This window comes from Lepisosteus platostomus, chromosome 3 (genome assembly GCF_059453375.1).
Source record: "Lepisosteus platostomus isolate fLepPlt1 chromosome 3, fLepPlt1.hap1, whole genome shotgun sequence".
In the NCBI taxonomy this organism is placed as follows: domain Eukaryota; kingdom Metazoa; phylum Chordata; class Actinopteri; order Semionotiformes; family Lepisosteidae; genus Lepisosteus; species Lepisosteus platostomus.
Window position 1 is genome coordinate 19,191,927 of NC_142613.1, and position 22,147 is coordinate 19,214,073.

The 22,147-nt window shown below is 36.0% G+C and overlaps 1 protein-coding gene across 7 annotated transcripts; it reads right to left on the reverse strand.

The window, feature by feature from the left end:
* Positions 1-1,258: 1,258 nt before the first annotated feature.
* On the reverse strand, positions 1,259-21,326 carry LOC148674577 (uncharacterized). 7 transcript variants are annotated; one of them, XM_088624819.1, is made up of 8 exons: positions 21,051-21,326; positions 18,284-18,359; positions 17,299-17,464; positions 14,655-14,773; positions 13,574-13,725; positions 5,166-5,229; positions 4,628-4,694; positions 1,259-2,237 (listed from the first exon to the last, which is right to left on the reverse strand). In XM_088624819.1, the coding sequence occupies exons 4-8, from the start codon at positions 14,658-14,660 to the stop codon at positions 1,360-1,362; spliced, it is 1,167 nt and encodes a 388-aa protein (XP_088480945.1). In that variant the 5' UTR covers positions 14,661-14,773; positions 17,299-17,464; positions 18,284-18,359; positions 21,051-21,326; the 3' UTR covers positions 1,259-1,359. The 7 variants fall into 7 exon arrangements, with proteins under 7 accessions (XP_088480945.1, XP_088480943.1, XP_088480942.1 ...); XM_088624817.1 differs by having other exon boundaries at positions 17,299-17,474; XM_088624816.1 differs by having other exon boundaries at positions 17,299-17,500.
* Between the last annotated feature and the right edge of the window lie 821 nt (positions 21,327-22,147).

Consider the following 22,147-nt stretch of genomic DNA (forward strand, 5'->3'; position numbering starts at 1 on the left):
ATACCATATATAAAAAAAAAAATAAATGTAAAAGAAGCAATAGGCAAGGCATAAGCAGCACTTTGACTTGAAAGAGGTACAATAAAACAGTCACTTAACTGAGTGATACAGAGGGCGATAGATATGGAGGGCAGTATACCAATTTGATGGTCTTTCCACAAATTCTCTATGAATAAGAGACATGGTCCATTCTTCTAAGAATAATTTTGAAAATTGCTGTAGGATATATAATGACATTAAATCTGAAAACACATGAGCAAGTTCTGTGTTTTCTTAATCACAAATACACAAAGAATTGTAAGATTGAATCCTGTAAGATGGTGGTTTCTAGATGAGTTTTGTCTGGTCTTCTGCTACAGCACTTTGAAGGACAAGTCACAAGAATATTTCAAGAATGCCTGAAATATTCCCTTTATTCCTCACTACAGTGGTTCCAGGTGGGAAGTGCTTGGAATGTCAGGGGGCAGACACATTGGACTCCTCACAATGCTCTAAATTTGGTAATCAATATATCCTATGGCCATGGACTACTCTAACAAGTAGTTGGAGTCGCTGTTAGCAAGCAGATATTTGTGTGAGTATGGGGACTGTTACTAGTAGCTTATGTACCACTAGCTTATGTTCTACATAAATGGAGAAGTCATCCCCCTTGTGATTATTCTGAGTCAAAGTGCTTTTATTCTGAGGCAAAGTTCAATTTGTCCTACCAAAAACCCTGAAGTTCTATAGGAAAGTTGGACACAAAACAAATAGCATTTAGTACAAGATATAGTGTGCTGTTTTACATTGGATAGAGAGGGATTTCTCTTCTTACTCTCAATGCAGAGGGAAAAAAAGGCATTGAAAATGCCTGCTGAAGAGCTTTACCCTTTTTCTCAATACAACAGACGAGTGACTGTTTTGACTTCATCAGTGTGCTGCAGCCAGAATTGAATTGTGTATCATTCATTTTCTCACCCATTAAATATGACTGTGCTTTTACAACCCTTTCTATCACTGCAACATCAATTCGTAATTATAACTTCTGTTATATCTTTCCTGAACATGTGTTAGTTCATGAATAATAAGTCCTTGAATATACAGCTCTTTTGTAAAATGTACTTATAACATAAAGAAGTGTTTGGTTAATTTTTAAAGCAAGTGAAAACTCATATGTTTACAGCAGCATAGACTGCATATCTTCACAGATCATGAACATTTCCTGCTCTAATTTTCTAATTTACCAATAAGATCTCTAGAGTATGTCTGCTTTTATGGGTTCAGATATTCAGTCTCCACATTCATGATCCTTGTAAAGCCATCTGATTGGCCTAAAAAGAAGTTTGGCCAGTTGAAAACAAAATCTATTTACCACCGGGGTCAAATATCAAACCTCTTTTCTGGCACTGGAGGGGCAGGCTCTTCTTCCTCTGGAGGATGGCAGTCTGGTTCTTCAGTGGAGGTCTCCTGCTTGGGCAGTGCCTTACTCTTTTTGCTGACTGTGGCATATAATGCATGAAGATTCTCGCCACCCTCTTCAGGATATTTTTCAAGTTCTATATCAGACATCACATTCACAGTGATCTGGTTTAAATCCTGAAGAGGTGGGAGGCAATTAGCTTCTCTCAGATCCTCAACAGTATGGTAATCTGTGTCTTCTGACTCCTCCCAGAAGGAGGGATGTGAGGGGCTATGTAACTCCATTAATGTTCTGTTAAGTGATGGGCAATCAGACTCTTTGAGTCTGGAAGCAGCTTCTTTCACTTCCGCAATGCTTTCATAGGGTGGGTCCAGATAATCTCTAGGAAACCCTGAACTGTAGTTGAAGCTGGAGCTGTGGTTGTTGAAAAAATGACAAATTTGGTCATTGGATAAAAGAGCTTTTTGATTTTTTTCACTGTTTGCTAATGGGCTGTTATGAAGACTGGCAGGTTCTTGTAGGACAGCAGAAAGGTTCTTTTTTTCTAGATGTATCCCAGAAACATTCAAATTTGTATCTGTATAATTTTTAAGTGTCCCTTCTATTTTATCCCTTCTGCCATTGAAGAGTTGGCCTTTTCCAATAGAGATGCTGTCAGAAGTTTGTGTAAATTCCTTATGTAGAGTGATTACGGTAGCTGTTTCAAGACTTACATCCATTTCAATGGAATTCCTTTGAGATGCTGAGATTTGCTTTTCTGCAGTATCACTACAGTTAAATATTTCTTCAATTCCAAAATCAATAGGTTTCCTCTGGTTTGTGATTCTAGGAGTATTATCTCCAAAAGAAAACAAAAACAACAAAATGTTATCAGAAGCAGAACATTGACAATGGATTTTTGTGTGAAGCACAAAGAAAGATATTAATTTATTGATATATTTTATGCTGCAAGTTCTGTTAATTGCCCACACATCTGTGCTTTTTATATTTCCTACTTATTTGTGTATTTTGTTCAAACCCTTCTATGATGCATTTTACACAGATTTATACAAGTTGTATTATTATGTCATATTGTTAGTAGATTTATTTTCCTTTTACTGTGCCTTAAATTTCCTTTTATTTTGCCACTTACAGGTGATATAAATCCTGTATTTTCAATTGACAGTAAATGAACATAAGGAAAACTGTAAAAAAACAAATACAAGTAATAATACAGTTGAAAAGTCTGGTCTATATATTCTTTTAACTTACTAATATTATTTATCAGTAACCATTGTAACATTTGTAATGTAACAGGGGGAAATGTTTTATTTTTATACTTGAAAATGAAAGCTTAATGTCAGAAACGAAACCTTTGCAGTATGTTTCAACATGTTCAGCCTCTGATGTTCTACAGTAGGCTGTGTTTTGTTTATCCATCTGGCAAGTGGTTAAAATTTGATTTAATCCAGACTTTTATTTAGAGGTAAATATCTTGCAGTTGCCTTTGCTGTTTTATTCTTTCACTCATAACTCTAGACAAACCTCTAGACATTTCTTGAGAAATATGGAGAGTGAACATTTCATACTTTTCAAACGTTTGCATTATTGCTATTGATGTTAATTTGTTACCATTTCTATGAGATCTAAGATCTGGAACTCTTATTTAAACAAACTACATACATTAGAATAACTGCTGAGAATTTAGTGCTTAAATTATTGGCAACATGTTTTGCTGCCTACTGTATGAGTGCCAAGTGTTTAATTAGCTTCAGAGCTGAAATCTTGTACAGATACAGTAAGTGCAAAGATGTCACAGTGACATCTCTTATGTAATAAGAGATCATTGAAGGAATTCATAATAACAGTAGCAGTTTGAGCTAGCAAAAGGGATAAATCACAGCTGAACTGCTGCTAAACTAATTGTAAAAAGACACAATGGGGACTGGTTAATTATTAGTTAATTGGTTAAGGTTTTAGGAATGCACATTGTTACAAGGGTTTTGTGTGTGCAGACTTTTGGGCTTGAACTTGAATTGTGTTGCCATATGTAACCGGTAAAGTACTGGTGCAATGGAATTCTCTCAATTGTTAAAAAAAGTGTAAAATGTGCAGACAGTGCATCAAGACAATATACAAACAAACAGTAGACAATGTGCAAGTAAACAAGTAAACAGTTTGAATGTAAACAGTGCAGACATGTAAACAATGACTGGAGATGTGCAATAAATACAATTATAATGAGGTACAGTAGATGTTGTAGGTGTTGTCCGAGGGGCATGGCTAAATGTGTTTGCTAATCGCACTGCTTGTGAGTAGAAGCTTATGAACTTAACACACTTTGCTGTTATAACTTTTTGCTATTATGGTATTTGTTGGAATAAAGTTTTTGCACCTTGCCTCCTTTTGTTTAACAAATCTGTTAACAGAAAAATATTCTTATGGCCATCAACAAATTAAGGACCCTTTAAATCTGTATGTGACTTGTGTATTTAAAGGAGTGTGGTGGTCAACTTTTGTTTCATGGAAATCAGGCTGCTCATTTTGCAGGGCCAGTATGAAAAGCATCTGTCTTTCTGTACTTGTCCTCTTTAAATTACGTGCCAATAAAAACAACTTGGATGGGATTACATTTTATTTGAAAAACAAGAGTGATGTACTGTAAGCTACATACAAGTCATTGGATTTGAGGTACAGTATGTGATTATCCATGCTTATTCAGCAGAGAAATACTTACCCTACAATCTGTGACAGGAGTCTAGTTGCTTCTTAAAGGCTCTAAACCACCCTCCTATACTTGTATAATTAAAAATAATGCCAATTGGTAATATTATGAAAAAGCATGATGAATGGGATAACTGTTTTTTTTGTATTTGTGCCCATATCTACTAAGATAGTAGTTTTTGAATCAGAAGAGGACATTTGGCTTGTCTTTCCTGTTTAGCTCTTCACTAACATCATCCTTCAGTACAAGACCCTTATCACTGTGGAATAACTTTGAGCAAGTGGATGTTCAAACAAATTCTTCAATTGACTGCATTGCTCTTTGTTTTGTGTTAGAAGGATACATAGTGATTTGCCTTTTCTTGTGTCTCTAATAAAATGATCCTCTCATTTTAACTTTTTTCTAGATCAGACTTAATGTAGTAATTGAATTCATAGTCTGGGACCATAACTTATGAGCAATTATCAAAGTAACCCTTCAAGGGAAACATGGGAATGTAGTCATATAACAATCAAACCTTCTACCTTTCTCATCGTCCATAATTCTCTTGAGGTCTGGATTTATTCTGGATTCTGAATCTTCAAGCTTGATCTATGGAACACAATAGTACATTAAATCTTCACTTTCCCAAACCAAACATGCTATTTGGTATTTTTTAGAATGAGTTAAGGATCAGCTATACTGGAAGAATTTAGATGAGTGAATTAAATAATAAAGAGAAGGAGCTGAAATAAAGCACGTTACAATACTTTTGAATCAGACTAGTTTGATGATTGTTTATTTCTTACTCTAATATGGCTAGCGTAGCGCTACCCTCAACATGCCAAAGTCACTTACATGTATTTTGTCATATTCAATAGTGGTAAACAACAAACAAAAGAGCTATTGCAGCACAGTTTTTACAGATAAACTTTCATCTCACTTTCTAGGGTCACGTCTGTATGCACTGAATAATCATGTCAACCCTAACTGCTACCAAAATTGATTAAGTTTAAGTCCTAATAGAGGGAATTTGCAAATTGACATCTAGGCCCTTTAGGGTTCAATATAAACTGAACTTACCACTCTAACCAGCTGAGAAGATGGCTTTTCAGTTCTGGTGGTGTCCTTCAACTCAAAAGATTGCCTGAAAGCAGGAAGAAGACCGTCATATGTAAGTGATGTCTGTTGTTTGATTCATTAGAAAATATACATTGCCATTACCCATGTGTTTTTCAGTATACAGTAAAGTGCTGTCTTAAAAGAAGTGCAGTCAATAATTAAATACTTTATACTTTATGGAACAAGTAATAGGTTTATTCCATGCAGAAAAGAGCAGAGAGAAAACACAATGTTTCAGCTGTGAAGCTCCATAGCCCAAACATTGTGTTTTTTCTCTTCTCTTTTCAGCATGGAATAAACCTATTACTTGTTCCTTTGCAGACTATGCATGCTGACGCAGCTACCCTCCTGAACCACTTTATACTTTATGTTTTATGTAGTAAAAGGAATGCAAAACTGTTTACATACAGGGTGAGTCCCACTCCATCCAGTACTGAAGTGCAGCATTCACCTGGGAGATGTTGTGTCAGTCTTTATATTCCAGAAGTTACTCTACACAGACTGCGGAGAGGGGTCTAGTAACTGAGCAATTAAGGGGGGGGCATTTTAGGAAGTCCAAACTGCAGAAGACCAGAGTGAAGTTTAACCAGGCACCAACGTTTAACACCCTTATTCTTATTGTATGAACAGTGCCAGGGGATCTTCAATGACATAAAGTCATTGAAGATCCTGGACATACAGTTTTCCGTTGCATTTGGCACACTACATATTGCACTATTTGGACAAAATGTATTGCATAAACTCTGGATATGTAGCAGTTCTATTTATATTGAGTTTTTTTAAATACAATTTTTATTGTACTATTATTATGTGACTTAATTCTGTAACATTTAATTTTGTGATTTTTATTTTTATTTCCCCCTGGTGAGCTCGCAGAAAAACATTTCATTGCTAGCAATTATTGCTGCATGCTGTATTCTTGTGCATTTGATAAATAAACTTTGTTTGATTGATTGATCAAGTCGTCAGGATCTTAATTTATAGTCAAATGCAAAGGATAGCATATTGTACCTGGTCATTATGTTTGTGTATTGGTTTGGAAATTGTGGCCCAGAGGTAAGAGTGTCACCTAATGGTTCACCAGCACCACTTGTAGAAGAAACTTGATTTCTTTAGAGCACTGGTTCCCAACATGTGGTCCAAGACTATAAGAGGTGACTGAACGTGTCTACTGTAAGTCAGAATCCCCCTTAAAAGGAAAAATACTTTTGTTCTGCAGAACTCTGGTTGGTCTCGGGTGGCCGCCAACGAGCACCGTTCGCAACAGAGCTGTGGTGTGGACAGACGAGCAGCTGGCCCTGTCCTATTAATGCATTGCCTGTTCGTGGGGAACGTGGTGCTTAATTGTTCACAGATGACCTAATTTTAGATCAGGGGTTCGAACGCAGCAGAGCAGCCACCTCACTGTGATCTATTGAAAGTCAGCTCTCAATCCAAGCCGGGAACATGAGCTGGGTTTAGACCTTTGTCAGGGTTTGTACAGGTTAGTTTTACCCAATTGATAATGTATTGTTTAGTAGGGATCCTGTTCAGCGTGAAAGAACCACAGATTCAGTCATTTGGGGTACAGTTACTGTATGTGCATGGCTGAGGAGCTAATGGAGCAAAGAACCATCTGTGAGAAAAACTGAACAGTGCAGTCTTCTCAGAAAGGGGACCACCAGTACATCTTGGAGCCTGGAGGGATCCAATCCATCCGCAAGATAGTGTAAGACGCAAGGTCATGACAGACCACTCAAATGTGCAGCGGTAAGGTGGAACACTGACTCAGAGCTACATTTTGTGGGTTGTGGGTTGGCCATCACCACATATAAATATAGTACATTAATGCACATTCACTGATGTAGCTATATGAAATAGATTTGTTCAAGAAAGAATAAGAACTTCACATTATTTAAGGTGTGTACAGTACAATTTTTTTCTTTGAAGATACCTTTATAGTATTGTTTTTAGTATTCACTGATATTGTTGCATACAAATGTGTAAGTTATATTATATATTGTATAAAAAATAAGAATAATTTGGGGAAATTTGGCCAGGAAACCAGAGTTAACACCCTTACTTTTTTGAGAGACACCTGGGATTTTTAATTACCACTGAAAGTCAGCACCTTGATTTCACAGTATATCTCATCTAAAGGACAGCATCTTTATTACCATATAGTGTCCCCATTGGGACATTCCCTATTTGTTCCACTATCATCTGTTCCAGCAGCTCATCTCCCAACCAGGTACAGGCCAGCCTCACATCTACTCAGCTTCAGCAGTTTCTCACTTTTGAGCTGCAGGGTGATATACAGTGCCTTGCGAAAGTATTCGGCCCCCTTGAACTTTTCAACCTTTTGCCACATTTCAGGCTTCAAACATAAAGATATAAATTTTTTATTTTATGTGAAGAATCACCAACAAGTGGGACACAATTGTGAAGTGGAATGAAATCTATTGGATTTTTGAAACTTTTTTAACTAATAAAAAAATGAAAAGTGGGGCGTGCAAAATTATTCGGCCCCCTTGCGTTAATACTTTGTAGAGCCACCTTTTGCTGCGATTACAGCTGCAAGTCGCTTGGGGTATGTCTTTATCAGTTTTGCACATCGAGAGACTGAAATTCTTGCCCATTCTTCCTTGCAAAACAGCTCGAGCTCGGTGAGGTTGGATGGAGAGCGTTTGTGAACAGCAGTTTTCAGCTCTTTCCACAGATTCTCGATTGGATTCAGGTCTGGACTTTGACTTGGCCATTCAAACACCTGGATATGTTTATTTGTGAACCATTCCTTTGTAGATTTTGCTGTATGTTTGGGATCATTGTCTTGTTGGAAGATAAATCTCCGTCCCAGTTTCAGGTCTTTTGCAGACTCCAACAGGTTTTCATCCAGAATGGTCCTGTATTTGGCTGCATCCATCTTCCCCTCAATTTTAACCATCTTCCCTGTCCCTGCTGAAGAAAAGCAGGCCCAAACCATGATGCTGCCACCACTATGTTTGACAGTGGGGATGGTGTGTTGAGGGTGATGAGCTGTGTTGCTTTTACGCCAAACATATCGTTTTGCATTGTGGCCAAAAAGTTCGATTTTGGTTTCATCTGACCAGAGCACCTTCTTCCACATGTTTGGGGTGTCTCCCAGGTGGCTTGTGGCAAACTTTAGACGAGACTTTTTATGGATATCTTTGAGAAATGGCTTTCTTCTTGCCACTCTTCCATAAAGGCCAGATTTGTGCAGTGTAAGACTGATTGTTGTCCTATGGACAGACTCTCCCACCTCAGCTGTAGTTCTCTGCAGTTCATCCAGAGTGATCATGGGCCTCTTGGCTGCATCTCTGATCAGTCTTCTCCTTGTCTGAGCTGAAAGTTTAGAGGGACGGCCAGGTCTTGGTAGATTTGCAGTGGTCTGATACTCCTTCCATTTCAAGATGATTGCTTGCACAGTGCTCCTTGGGATGTTTGAAGCTTGGGAAATCTTTTTGTATCCAAATCCGGCTTTAAACTTCTCCACAACAGTATTACGGACCTGCCTGGTGTGTTCCTTGGTCTTCATGATGCTCTCTGCGCTTTCAACAGAACCTTGAGACTATCACAGAGCAGGTGCATTTATACAGAGACTTGATTACACACAGGTGGATTCTATTTATCACCATCAGTCATTTAGGACAACATTGGATCATTCAGAGATCCTCGCTGAACTTCTGGAGTGAGTTTGCTGCACTGAAAGTAAAGGGGCCGAATAATTTTGCACGCCCCACTTTTCATTTTTTTATTAGTTAAAAAAGTTTCAAAAATCCAATAGATTTCGTTCCACTTCACAATTGTGTCCCACTTGTTGGTGATTCTTCACATAAAATAAAAAATTTATATCTTTATGTTTGAAGCCTGAAATGTGGCAAAAGGTTGAAAAGTTCAAGGGGGCCGAATACTTTCACAAGGCACTGTAGCTATTGGCTAGAAATATATTGTCTTTCTTCTTTTCTGATTATGTTTAATTTAGATTAAACCTACTGCTTTGTAATTTAGATTTGGTTTAATAGGGTGGTTACTGTACAGTGGCAGATCTAAATTATAGTAATTCACAAATAGATTGTTATTAATTTCATACACTTATGTTAGTTTATTTTGTTAGTTTCTCAGTACAGTTTTGAAGTGTTATGTCCATGTTCCCTGAAATTGTTCCAGGGTAAAGAAATATCGATTGACATTTTTTTCTATTTGTTTAGCAGAGTAATATGTAACAATTTAGAATACTGGTATGATGAAATCAAACTTTTTTAAATGGAACAATTTAAAAAATGTTAATTAAAAAAAGTCTAATAAGAATATCATTAGTTAAATTTCACTTTTCACTTTTTAGTCAGTGAGATCCCCTCTGGAATGAAAAGCAGAATTCTCTGGTTACAGTACTGGTTCTGTCCAAAAATTGTGTTGCCTTGATGCATGTCCTCTTCTTCCCAGCAGAGGCCACTCTAACCACACTCTTAATCCTGTCTAACACCACTCTCACTGATTTATAGATCAATGATCTCACCAAGCAGATAGACATTGTAAAAAGCATGTACAGTAGCACATCGGTTAAACCACAGTATGACTTCTACAAGTAATACAACAGTGTGAACAGCTACTCATGATGAAAGGGTAGTTCTTTGTGTTGTATAGGTAACTTTCAGAAACAAACCATGCAGCTATTTTAATTCAGCTAAATATCTAATCCATATAAGATGAAAATCATAGACACTTGCAAACATTGCATTAGTTACCCTGAATTGCTACTACTGATGTAAAATTAGTTCTGTGGATATCACTATGCTTGTATTAAAAACAATTGAAGAACTTAAGGGTGATATTTGATCCTGTCTTGACCTTTGATTCTAATGTGAAGAATATTTTAATAACTGGATTCTTTCATCTCAGAAATATTGACAGACTACATCCTACAGTATGTTGCCTTCAGCTGCACCAGAAAGGCTGGTCTTTTCTTTACTAGAATTGGTTACTGTAACACCCACTTTCAGTGGTATCTCAATATACACTGAATAAAACTGCAATATGTCCAGAATTCGACAGCAAGAATATCGACCACGTTGCATACACGTCTTCACATTACGCCTGTCTTGGAGTCTTTGCACTGGCCTCCTATCATAATCTCCATGTATTGTCTGCTGCACCTCTAACTGCCTGTGTTACTTTTACAGACACTATATCAAATAATGTGTATAATTATTATCATTGTTGTTGTTATCCCTAATGGTATTTCAATGGAGAAAATGGTGAAGTCTTTATTACCACCTGCTGGTAAATATTTGCATAGCCATGAAAATAAAACTACACCCTTTTTATTAGAATCAAGAATCAAGTCCTTTTGCTATCATAATGTTGTTAGCTTTCTGATTGACTTAGTGATTATCATGTGATTACAGATAAAATCTTATAAAATTAAATATAAAATCTTTGCAAAAGTAATTAATTTTGAAGATTCATCCACTATAGTACTACTTCTTCTATAAAATGGAGTAGTTTTGGGTCTAGCTTTCCTCTCACAAGACCTGAAGTATCTTTGGCAGAGATACTTCATATGGTACTGTACAGTAGGTGAACTGATCAAGCCTTGTTACCTGATGTTAATCACATCATATCATTATGGTGCATTTATGTTCTAACTATACTCACAATACCTAAAACTGTGGAATTATTAGATATCTGTACCACTATTTACGGTACGTTTTGAAAAATATATTTTCCTTGAAATATATTTTCTAGCAATTAGTTTACCTACCACTGAGGCAAAGGCAAAAATAGTGAGAGCCAAGAATAAAAGAATGATTAACCAATCCATGAAAGCAATAAAAAATATCAGTATCTAAATTTGCAGAACAGTATACTGTATTACATACTGTATCTCCATAATGACTTATGTTGGTATTTCATTAACTAAGAATGCCTTATAAATAAACGATTTTATACAAAGAGTAATAAAAACAGGTACTAATTAAAAGTATTACATTTTTTAAAAGATCTAACAATTAAAAGATCTGCTATGACCTCGTTTCCTTTTGTGGGATAATATTGTGTCTAATGAAGCACTTTAACTAATTTATGTTTTTTCCTGTTAGGAAGTTGTTCCTTTTAAAATTCATGTGTGTTTAACAGGCCAGTGAGGCAAAGACCTGTGCAAAAGAGATAAAGCAGCTTATTTAAATTTATTTATATATTGGAATTATTATTTAACAGTGCTAATTGTTTTGATATTTAAATTTTAACAAACAATACAAGTTTTTATGTCATTTTAGGTCAGCAAATTTGTTTTTTGCTGTTTGAAGGCTTTGACTAAAATTAATTGCTCCTCTTTACTTATTAAAAAACATTTTTCTTGTTTTCACACAGTGGTGCTGAATTTTACACTTTAGGAAATCCTAGAGTATATGTGTTTAAAGTGCAACAAAGAGGAGGTAAATCTAAATTAAACTAATTTGTATTGCATTTTATGCTGAGTTATATTTTAATATTACAAAAAGTGGTTCTCTGTGACTGGTGCTGGAGTGGAGTGTCCCTTAATCTGCTGGTCTGTGTTCCAGCTGGGCCCCTCAATCATTACTGCTAACCCATGCCTGTAATTGATGTACTTGTCTTTTTAGGTGATTTTGTTCTGTACTTGATCCTTGATTTCAAAATGCTTTTTTACAGTGGTGCTTAGGACTTAGAACATGCATATACAGTTCGTATGGTATATACAGTATAGTGGTTTTTACATTCTTTTATATTATTAATTTGGGATAGGATATGGCTGTGAGGATGTGTGTTCATTGTTTTACCTTCTTAAAGGTAAGTACACAAGTTTATTTGTAGCTCTACGCTCTGTTGTGCTAAAATAAAAACTCTATTCAGGTTGTGACACGATTAACACTGCTGCCACTTAAGGATTTGACCACAATCAGTTCTGAAAATAACTACATACACATAGTATTTATATATCTATAAGAGAGAGAGTTATTACCAGGTCTAAAAAATCCAGTGTGTGATGGAACATATGTAATAAATAGAAATGGTGTCACTTCTGTAACCTGTCTTTTTTAGCTTTAAGTAGCCATTGGCACAATGAATGAGAACAGGTGCCAAGATTCTTGCTAACTGTTTATAAAATAGAATTAACCAAGAACTGCATATTTTAAAATCATACCAGATTCCAAAAAATACCTTAGTTTGGGAAAATGTTAGGATCTTTTAGATGTAGGAATGCTTGGGAATGCAAACCAATTCCTAAAAGTTTTCATTGAGTCTTCAGTGAGACTGAGTCACTGCTCTGTCCACTTTGCAGTTCAGCTTATAAAAAAGTTCTGTGGTGAACAAAATGGTTGAAAGTTTGAAAAATAAACAGAAAAGCTAACAGAAAAGGCAACAGTAAAATCTGGATTGACAGGGAAAGCTTGAACTTGAACTTGCAGACAAGGAAAACATTAAAAAACATCCAGACTGTGCAAAAAAACATAATTTGTAGAAATGTATTAACATCTAATCGATTCAATATTAAAGAGAAAGTAAATTATTCAATTAAAGGATTGGTGAGGAATACTTTAGCCACATATGTATCACCTACAGTAGTGATAAAGTAAATTTTGTAAGCTTGCTTTTATGCAACAAGGAAGTACATTAAAAAATGAAGTTTGACAGACTATCCTATTCCATCCTACAATATCAAGAAATGCCCCTGGGAGGAAGAACTGTGGTGGATTTGTTTTGCAGCATGATAACAATCCTAAAGACAAAGCCAGGCTCTTAAAAAAATCCTTAACTCAGAAATAAAAGTTTTGTTAAACTCCCTCATCCCCTGACAAGGTAGAAGTATTTGCTTGTAAGTATGAGAAATAAAATATTGCAGTCAACATAAATCTGACTTTTCAAGCAAACATTGTTGATAAAAATTCCTCAGGCTATGTGACACTTTCTTTGAAGTCATGAGGTGAAATGAGACTTACGTTTAGTAATTTGAGGTAGAGAAAGAGAGAAGCCTGGTTGAAATGGCAGATTTGAATGTTTAAACTAAAACGTGGAAGAATTACATGAAACAAACATGATGCTTTGATGCTGAATGTGCTTATATGAGATTAAAGTGGGGCAAAGGTCACTGTACCCCAAATACTAACACCACTATCCAGTTTGATTTTTTAAATGTTGTGTTTTGCTGCAATAGAATCGCTTTTCTTACCAAGAAGACTTTGTCATAATGGAGGAAAATTTCACTATAACATCTTACTGCGCTACGTACTTAACAGATGTAATTAAGCTTCTTCTCCATCCAAAAGCTATGCAAAGATGCACCATAGTTTAAATAAGGGCTATGAACTTACAGCCTCAATTGTTTTGGGAGGACAGCCATTGATACTCACCTGCCACAGGTTGTGCAGAGGATGAGAAGGATGAGGAAGATAAAAAGGGCTGAGAAGGATATGACTGTTAGTTCCTGGGGTAGATCCCTCACTGTGGCCCAGAGCTCCAGGCCTTCACCTACAGGAGCCATGAGGGATGCCCCACTGATCAGCTGGAATCACACAACAGAAAACAAAAAAATCTGTCTCTGTGGAGAAAAAAAATGTCGAGATTCTCAATATGACACATGTCTTTCTACAGTCCTCATCCCACATCTTCCCTCAACCCAGTTCAATTTTTGACCAGAAATTTTTTTCTCACTTAATAGCTTTGTTGTGACTGAGCGGCCAATCAGGATGGCTTGTGAGAACTGATATCCTTTAGTCATGTTGCCTGTTTTGTCTGACTGCTTATCCTAAAGTTGGCTGTATTTTGATTGTAACTCATACAGTATAATGCACTTTATGAACCAGGTGGTAAAGGAATTGTCTATTTAGTCATATGTCTAAACATGCAAATTAAATGTTCTTCAAGGCATAATAACACTTTTGATAGAAGACAAATGCAGGGTTGCTGGAAGCTTTAAAAACAAAGTTCTAGTATACTATTCTTTTAATCCATTCAAAACACTGTTTTTAACTTTCCTTCATTTGCTACATTGAAATCACAGTTTAGACTTATACATGGCAGACAGGATGTATGTGGAATCTGTGTGGTATTTTTGTGGTGCTACTCAAACTTGTATTTTTCTTACAGTATTTGTAGAATGTCATTGTTTTTGTTTAATCCATAAATCTGTCAGGGGGTGGCAGTCTGTTTTTCTTGCTGGATTTTTGGTTTGTTTGTCACTGGTTTTAACATCTGCTAAATTAAGCAAGTATTGAGGCTCTGAAAAACATCAGCTTGTCGTCTCAACGATAATAGGGAAATAAAACTGTTCCCTTTGAACAATTACTTCAATAGAAAGCCAAGATAAGCCTGGGAGATGGAAGACATCCTTGAATTTTTGACTGATGTGCTAAATGGGAAGAAACACAATATTTTTATGAGAGTAAAATGGAAAAGCAAGCAGATCAAGCGAAAAGAAAAGAAACAAAATACCTTCATGCCCAAGTTATATTAATCGATCTGGAATTTCTAGTGAATGTCATTTTTCTATTTGAAGAATCAGAAGAAAATTGGAGGTTCACAGGTCTGGCTGAGGCGAAGGAGCTCACTTCCTGTTACAGACATGAATGGTGACAATTCAGAACCACAGTGTGACACTGACAGAAAAGAAAATGGCTCTTTCACAATTTGTAACCCCCTTTGCTCCACCTATGACCACATCAAGCCCACAGTCTGTGCAGACATCTAATCGGAAAATCTTTGTTCTCATTTTGTGACAGGCCTGCAAGTAGCGTTCACCTAGCACCAGAAGAGAACTAAACAAGCAGTAAAGGTTCTCTTTTGCTGTCATATCTATGTAATGAAACCAAAAAAGATTCAAGTGAGGAAGCATATTAATTTTTATTATGGAAAAGAGAAGAGTATTATAATGAAGGAGGTGGTGATATTCAGTGATAGTTGATCCCTAGACTCATAACAGAAAGGTTAGGGTTTTAGGTCCCTACTGCTGATGTTGTATTGTTAAGTGAGGTTCTTTACCCCAGTTGCTCCTGCTGCTGGCTGGATAAGTAAGAATGAGCATTGCTGGGCGTAAAACCTGCAATGAATTGAAATCACTTCCAGGAGGGAATCACAATCTCTTAGTCTGATTAATTGTACAGTAACAAAGATGGGCTCTGGTTTGATTAACTTGTCTTTAGCTGATTAAATACTTGTTAATTAATAATTTTGGTTAGGTTTTAACAATCAGGAAAAAGTCTCTGGAAAAAGTTCAGTATAAAGTTTACTACAACGGACAATGTCACAGACACATTATGATATGAACCATTAAAGAAATTGTATTTATTTTTCAAACCTGCAGGCATTTTAGCAACAGTTATTGGCAAATAATTTCTAGGTAAAATATAAATAACACAGAAAGCAGGTAAGTGTAATTAATTATAGTACAAATTACTAGAAATTAATTCTACTTCTGCCATCTTCAGCATCCCCAGAATCATAATCTTAACTTATTTTAGATTAAGGCGGATTGTAAAAATCAGAGAATACTAAATACCAGAAGATTTTCCTCTTTGGATTTGAATGTTATAGGGCCATCACAGATTTTTAAGAAGTGAACTAATTTATTATGCTAGTACTTTTTAAAGTGCCAGTATACACTTTCAGCATTCTGTCATATAATTTGAAGCACTGCACTGCATAGCACACACATATTAATATATATTGACAGTGACGTTGTTTGAAACATAAATAAAAAAAATTAAATGCATTTTTTTAAAAGAGAAATGTTATACTTCTGTATGCATGTATTTTTGACTCGAAACTGACTGGCAAAAGCAGAAAATGGAACATTGAATTGTGTATAGTGGTCCACATTATACCCACAGGATGTGTACAATTTGACCATAGCTCAGCATTCCTCTCTGTAACCAGACTATAGTTTACAAGATTAGTTACAGCAGGAACAAGACATGAGTGTCAGATATTGGTTTTAGAAACTTGCACACAAACAACAGACAACCTATAGAGAAACTGTGAGACTTACATCAAAGATAACCTTAAAGCAACACTTACAATAGCACGTATAACCGTTTTCTTCTGCTCTTTTTCCCAGAAATCTAAAATACATTTGTCTTGGTTCATACGTATCTGTATTCAACTTGCCTTGATGAGTAATTATTGCATTGTAAGACCTTGTTCATCACGCTAAAAAAAACAAATTATTGTTGCACTGGAATCAGTCCAGAGAAAACAGACCAGATACAGTACTATACACGTGTAAAAAGTGCTGAACGTTTTTCATCTTGAATGGAAAAGACTATAGCATGACCGGATTCAACTTTTCAAAATCCTCAAAAGTATTGAGATCTCAAAAATCAACAATTCTATAACAAGCAACTTTCCTCATTCACAGATAAAAAAAAATAATGTAGAAGTTTACTATGGTACAGTAAGCTAGAAGTTCCTCTCACTTCTTCCCCTTCACAAACTTTTTTCAGAGCTTTTCACAGTTTTTTTCATGCTATTTTTTCCATTCTCTCTGTGCGATATACCTCACTGTTCTGAGCACCTCAATTCCCTTTTTTCATTTCTCCTATCTAAGGAGTAATCGTAAATGTGCGAGCGAGAGTCTAAAATAACTTAAGTCACCTTTTAATGTCATGCTATGTTTATCCTGAAGACAGCACATTTTAATTTAGCTTTACCACACATCATACTATTTTAGAAATGAACTAACTGGTTGGTTATAACATTACATTTAAATTGTAGAGTTTAATTTTTTTAAAATCATTTAATCATTCTTTTTTTTTTCATTTCATGTGTGTACCACTTTGGAATTGCACATTTTCAATCAATTTAGCAAACCTGTAGCAAACCAAACCCTTGGACAGAACAAATGTGCAGGACCTTCAAAATGTGTATTTGCCACACAATGTTTTTGTACACACTTAAAAACCACAAACAGACAACAATAGACATAGGATATCAGAAAAGGAAGAGATTTAGATCTGAATGATAACACTGTAGGTCCAAAGTTGGCTTATAAAAGGAACTGCTGTTGCAATACAAGTCAAAGAGAACTAAGTCTACTAAGTGTAGCCCCGGCGTCCTGGCCAAATTTCCCATTGGGCCTTACCAGTCATGGCCTCCTAATAATCCCCATCTATGAATTGGCTTCATTACTCTGCTCTCCTCCCCACTGATAGCTGATGTGTGGTGAGCGTTCTGGCGTACTATGGCTGCCGTCGCATCATCCAGGTGGGTGCTGCACATTGGTGGTGGTGGAGGGGAGTCCCCATTACCTGTAAAGCGCTTTGAGTGGAGTGTCCAGAAAAGCGCTTTATAAGTGTAAGCAATTATTATTATTATTATTATTATTATTATTATTATTATTATTAGTAGTAGTAGTAGTAGTAGTAGTAGTAGTAGTAGTAGTAGTAGTAGTAGTATTAGTATTATTATTATAATAACTCCACCCATTCCTATTGACACTTGGTCAATTGCACGCCACTGCTTGAGGAATCCCAGCCACAGTAAGCTAATGAAATAGCTCAGATATAAACCATCTTGTCATACTGACACCTTCTACTTTTCATGAGGAGGAACACTGGACAGACCTCATTAGAATCCTGTTTAAGTAAAAGACTAAAAGTCTACTTATGGATTTTTTTGTTGCTGTTTACTGTATGTTGACACATAATTTACATTCCTGGACAATACAGGGCAGCCATAAAAATAAAACAACATTAGGGTGTATATTCAAAAGAACAATATTTAAATAGAGGGAGGTTATGTTAAAATTACACTAGTAAGACCTCACTGAGAACACTGTGTTCAGTCTTGGTCACCAGCTTATAAAAAATAACGTTGCTCTTGAATCCGCCCAGAGAAGAGCAATTAGATACATTATGATTTAAGGATAATGTCCTACACTGACAAGCTGAAAGAATAGAACCTTTTTAGTCCTGAACTAAGAATACAAGTATACCTAATATAAGTATTTGGGTATTGATGAAGTCAACTCAGTGGACTCCAGAATTCACATTGAAACACAAGCCAGAGGACACAAATGGAAACTACATGGAAGTGCATTCAAATAAAAGAACATGATACTTCCTTACCCCAAAAGTGGTGGACATACAGAAGAAGCTACCCAATCATGTTGTTGAAGTCAATACCATTGCTTCTTTAAAGAACCTGTTGAATGAAATCCTTGGATCAATTACAGTAGCTGCTATATACCAAAGGATCTATATGGTCTTCCTCTAATTTGTAACTGTTCTTAAGCTGAGAGAGTAGTTTCACTTGCACACATATGTAGCATGGCATTGCATCTATGAAATCTGCAGATGTGTTAGGTAGAAAAATCTCCAAAAGCCAGTGAAAATGCCTTGATTTGGTATTATTACAGCTTTGCCTTTTCGCTTTTGCCTTTTCGTGTCTTTTTATTTGTTTATTGAAGAGTACATTCTCTTGATCGTGGATTACTTAGCCAGATATGTCCAACTACTAATAAAGACAGCACACACTGCTGATAATAAAATTGTCAATGACTTTGTTTTTATACAGTTTTATGAATCCCAGAGAGACTTCATTATGGTCAAGGGAGTACTGTAAGTCTGAAAACAAACTTTCCCATCTACTCTGGTATTACTGTAAGACTGACAGGTCAAGGACAACAACTAATTATCCAAAAGGAAATGTGTAGGATGAGAGAATGAGCAGGACCATTCTGCTAAGTTGTCTGAAAACACTACCAGAAGAGCAAAAGTTAAATTAGAAGGCATTCCTAAAAAGAAGCTTTCTGCCTTTAACTTCACTTGTCAAGAGGCAACAGTTTTTTCCTCTAGTCTACTACAGGCAATTGATTAACCTACTTTCTAGATTCTTCTCTAATTTAGAATCCAGTTAATAAAACCATACTGATGTGCAAAGGTGAAACAGCAAATGCAGGAGTGCTATGATTGTTCTTCAAGTCTTCTAAGATGTCCCCTGATCTGATCGGGCCTGGACTGCTGAAAACACTGTGGGAAGACAGTGTCTATGTTTTGGTAAACAGGAAATATGGAAGATCTGTGCAGATTTAAAGCAGAAGTCGGAAAAGGCTAAAACAAAGTGTTACATTTAACCCTCCTATTGCCTTGTGAATACCTGCCTGTTGAAAGCACCAAGTAGAAACAAAACAGTTAGAAGACACGAGGACTAGTGCGGAACTCAAACTCCTTTTCCCATTCACTATCGGAAGAATCTGCATGTGAGAAGCATGACTAATCATACAGGGGAAATGATTATGACCCTAAAGCAGGTCCATTTCATCATCCAAGAAAAATCAAATAATGACAACAGCTTTCCACAAGCAGTTGCTGAAGAATTTGTCAACTAGTATATTCAGGAAAAGGAGGTTATCTGTCAACCCAGTACCCTACAATACAACACCATTAAATACATACAAGTAAATAATACAAGATTCACCAGTACTGTCCAACAAAACAATAAACTATTCTGTAAGAGGCAGTTATCAACAGTAGAACCAAACCACAAAATGATGTAAGCTAAATTGTCCAGTAATACTTGGAATTGTAATAAATATACTGTATATAGTTATGATAAGTACAATATTAAATGTGAAATATTTATGTTGTATAAGGGTAACTTCAAAGTGTTTATGGTCTTCTTAGATCTCGTAATACTCTTAATTCTTGTAAGTGATGAGAGATTTGTTTATTTATATTATGGGAGAGCTAAGGAAAATTAAATGCTTTACAGAAATGGCCAGCTGTTTCTATATGATGCAGGGGAAAGTCTGAACCGCAATAGACTCAGTACAACTTTTCTTGTTTTAAGGGACTGTTTGTATTGGGTGAACACAACAGATATTAATGCAATACAATTTGTAATGTTTAAGATTTTATGTTGTGTTTCTTAAATGTCTGGGATTGATTCAGTATGTTGGGGAGAATGTAGGACCCTGTACATTTGTAGAGAACTAATAGTATTACAACAGAAGAGAAAAGATCTGTCATACTCAGCTTTTATTATTTTCTATACATGAAACACATGAATCTTTAAAGTAGTATTTAAATTTATTGTTTTTGAAAATATCATCTGGTAAATTAGAAAGATTAAAACAAAAATGACTGTAATGATACAATTTAATGTGTCTTAAAGAAGAAACAGACTTCAGTCAGAAAATATAGCTTTCTATTTTTTAAACTTTGATTTCCTGTTAATGTTGTATGTTTTGGCTTCAAAATAACTGTTGTAAAGGATGGGTTGTGTTTGGTTGATCACATCTTCGGGTACGTACGGAGTTAGCTGGCAGGTTGCTCTAAATACACAGGTTGAACTTCTTACTCTTATCTTTTTTACTTTTATTTTCTTTTTATATATCACAGTAATGCTCCATGTTGCGCAAAAATCTACAAACACCATTTGTTATAAACACAAGACATACAGTAAAAACGAGTTTAAAGCAAAACAAAAACAACCTCTTCCTTCCACTCATTTTCAAATGAAAAAGGAAGATGAAACTTTCATTTTACAGTGAAGAGATTTTGAAGCACCATACTTCAATATTTTAGCTTACATGACTGCACTGGACTGTGCATTAAAAAGAAACATGCTATTACTCTAAATCCGAGGTATACATTAATATTGTTAATAGAATGTGTGAACATCAACAGAATAAGCTAACAATCACGATAAAAAAGAGCAATTTACTTCTTGTTCATTCCATCAGCTTCTGACACTCACAGTGTGACCTTACAAATAAAGTAATACTTGATATTTAACTCAATTGATAAGGTTTCTGATTTAAAATATGTCTCTCCCTAAATAGTAAGGCATAACAACACAGCGATAGAACAGGAAACAGTGTGTAGCACTTACAGAGGAACTGTAGGTTCAAGCACCTTTGTGAAGTTGTGAAGTTCTAAAAGACTGCCTCAGGCTCCCATACAAATCCCACTGGTTTCATATAAAGATTTCCTTTGAGTTCAAGGCCGAAGACACTGTTGGGTCTCAGCATGTCACTGTAGTCACTCTCTCAAGAGCCACCTCACTCCACTGTAGCTTCCTGCTCCACTGCTTGCCTGATCAGTCCTAGTTGTCGATCAGCAACCTTTGAACATGCAGTTACAGTTGTGAAAACACTTTGTTCAGGGGCCTGGTACTGTACTTCCTCATTCTCATACTCTGTCACTTTTATTTATACCTACCTGACTGTGGAATGCAGGTAGACATAAATGAAGTGAAGAAACTTAATGTCTCTTTCTTATTCATGTACAGTGCCTTTACAAAAAATATTCACCTCCCTCCAGTGATTTCCCATTTTATTGCATTGCAAAAGATGTACAGTATGTACTGTATGCAAAATGTGGATGCTCAAAACGTTTCAACAACAGTTGAAAAGAAAGATTTTGTAAAGAACATATCAAGAACTGAACTACTGGTGTGTTGATTCCAAACATATCTGTCTCTTTGAGCCAATAGTTGGTAGAAACACCTTTGACAACAATTACAGTTCAGGCTTTGTTCAGGCTTTGTCAGGTTGGTTTGGAGTGGTTGATGGATGGCAATTCTCAAGTCTTGCCACAGATTTTTTATTGGATTCAAACGTGGACTGGGCCACTCAAGAATACACACTGTACAGTATATCTTGTTATATGACTTTGTCCTTGCATTTAGACCAACACGTTTTAACTTTTGGGTGATCACAAAACCTTTTCCCACAGAGCTTTTGTCTTGCCACTCTGTCATCTTTGGCTCACGGACATTTTCTTCCATTTCAGTTATTGAGCTCTGTAGCCCTTTAAGAGTTGCCATTGGCCTCAATGTGGAATCCCTAAGCAGTTTTCTCCTTGTCCAGCTATTCAGCTGTTCACTGCTCTCAAAGGGATATTCAGTCTTTGAGAGCCAAAGAAAAAATTATTTACCCTTTATCCTGTCTCTGTGTCTCTATAACTTTAAATATTTCTCTATAACTG

What these genes read in the sequence shown, in the direction of transcription:
- LOC148674577 (XM_088624820.1), bottom strand. An exon ending in CTCTGCACAACCTGTGGCAG is followed by an intron (nt 5,230 to 13,573) that starts GTGAGTATCAAT and finishes TCCTGCTTTCAG; the next exon opens with GCAATCTTTTGAGTTGAAGG. An exon ending in AATTATGGACGATGAGAAAG is followed by an intron (nt 2,238 to 4,627) that starts GTAGAAGGTTTG and finishes TTTCTTTTGGAG; the next exon opens with ATAATACTCCTAGAATCACA.